The following is an 875-nucleotide window of genomic DNA, read 5'->3' on the forward strand; positions in this document are numbered from 1 at the left end:
TGCCGGCGCCGGAAAAGGTTGAGAAGCAGAAGGAGGTGAAAAACGACGTGGTAAAGTGTGGGAAGCGCAAAACGGCACCGTCGTCTTGGGCACACGAGAAGCTTTACTTGATGAATAGGAAGAGGTCGGAGAATAATAAACGGCGGTCGTTTTTGCCTTACAAGAAACAGATTTTTGGACTCTTCTCCAACATGAACCTTCATCCTTTCTGAAATTGTATGATTCCAATATTGCATGTCTTTTTGAGTTTGAGGCGTATTACAAGTCCAGCAAATCAAGCATTAGATACTCCTTCTCTTCACTTAGATCTATTCAATTCTAAAATAATAATATTGGTTACTATAAATTAGAATTGAATTAGATTTTTTTTTTTCAATTCTAATAAAATGTAGGTGTTGGCTAATTTGTTTTCCCAATTTGGGAAAATTTGTACGATTATGATTATTCTTGCAATTTTTTAAAATATCTTAATACTTACTCAGCATCATTGTGTGATGGGAGAAGGTATTTCATGATGAAAGGGTACATTTGAATTTTGAAATAAACCAAGGCTATATGGTTTAATGCAGCCAACCAACTACACAGTATAAGAGAGCATTCAACTTTTTACCCTTAATTGTTATGTTCAAATGTAAGCATAACTCTATGAAATGAGGCAGAGCAAATATTTTGGTAAGTTAATGGCTCAAGGTGAGTGAGCAACAATGTTGTCAAACACTTGGCACATTAATATGCCTCTTAAAATGCTATATCTATTGACGAAATTATGGAGGGTCTATGTGGACTATAGTCCCCTCTTCGCTCTCTTCAACTTCAATTATATTATATATAGAAAATAAATTACTATTTATCTTAATAAAAATACTTATTAAACA

At 33.9% G+C, this 875-nt stretch overlaps 1 protein-coding gene across 1 annotated transcript in view; it reads left to right on the forward strand.

Moving 5' to 3' along the window:
• The window catches only part of LOC107633780, a 1375-nt gene extending 880 nt beyond the window's left edge, over positions 1 to 495 (forward strand). Inside the window, exon 2 of the mRNA XM_021117614.1 lies at positions 1 to 495. Coding sequence (XP_020973273.1) covers positions 1 to 212 — 212 coding nt within the window. The 3' untranslated portion in view covers positions 213 to 495.

The sequence above is a fragment of the Arachis ipaensis genome, chromosome B03 (genome assembly GCF_000816755.2).
Source record: "Arachis ipaensis cultivar K30076 chromosome B03, Araip1.1, whole genome shotgun sequence".
NCBI lineage: Eukaryota > Viridiplantae > Streptophyta > Magnoliopsida > Fabales > Fabaceae > Arachis > Arachis ipaensis.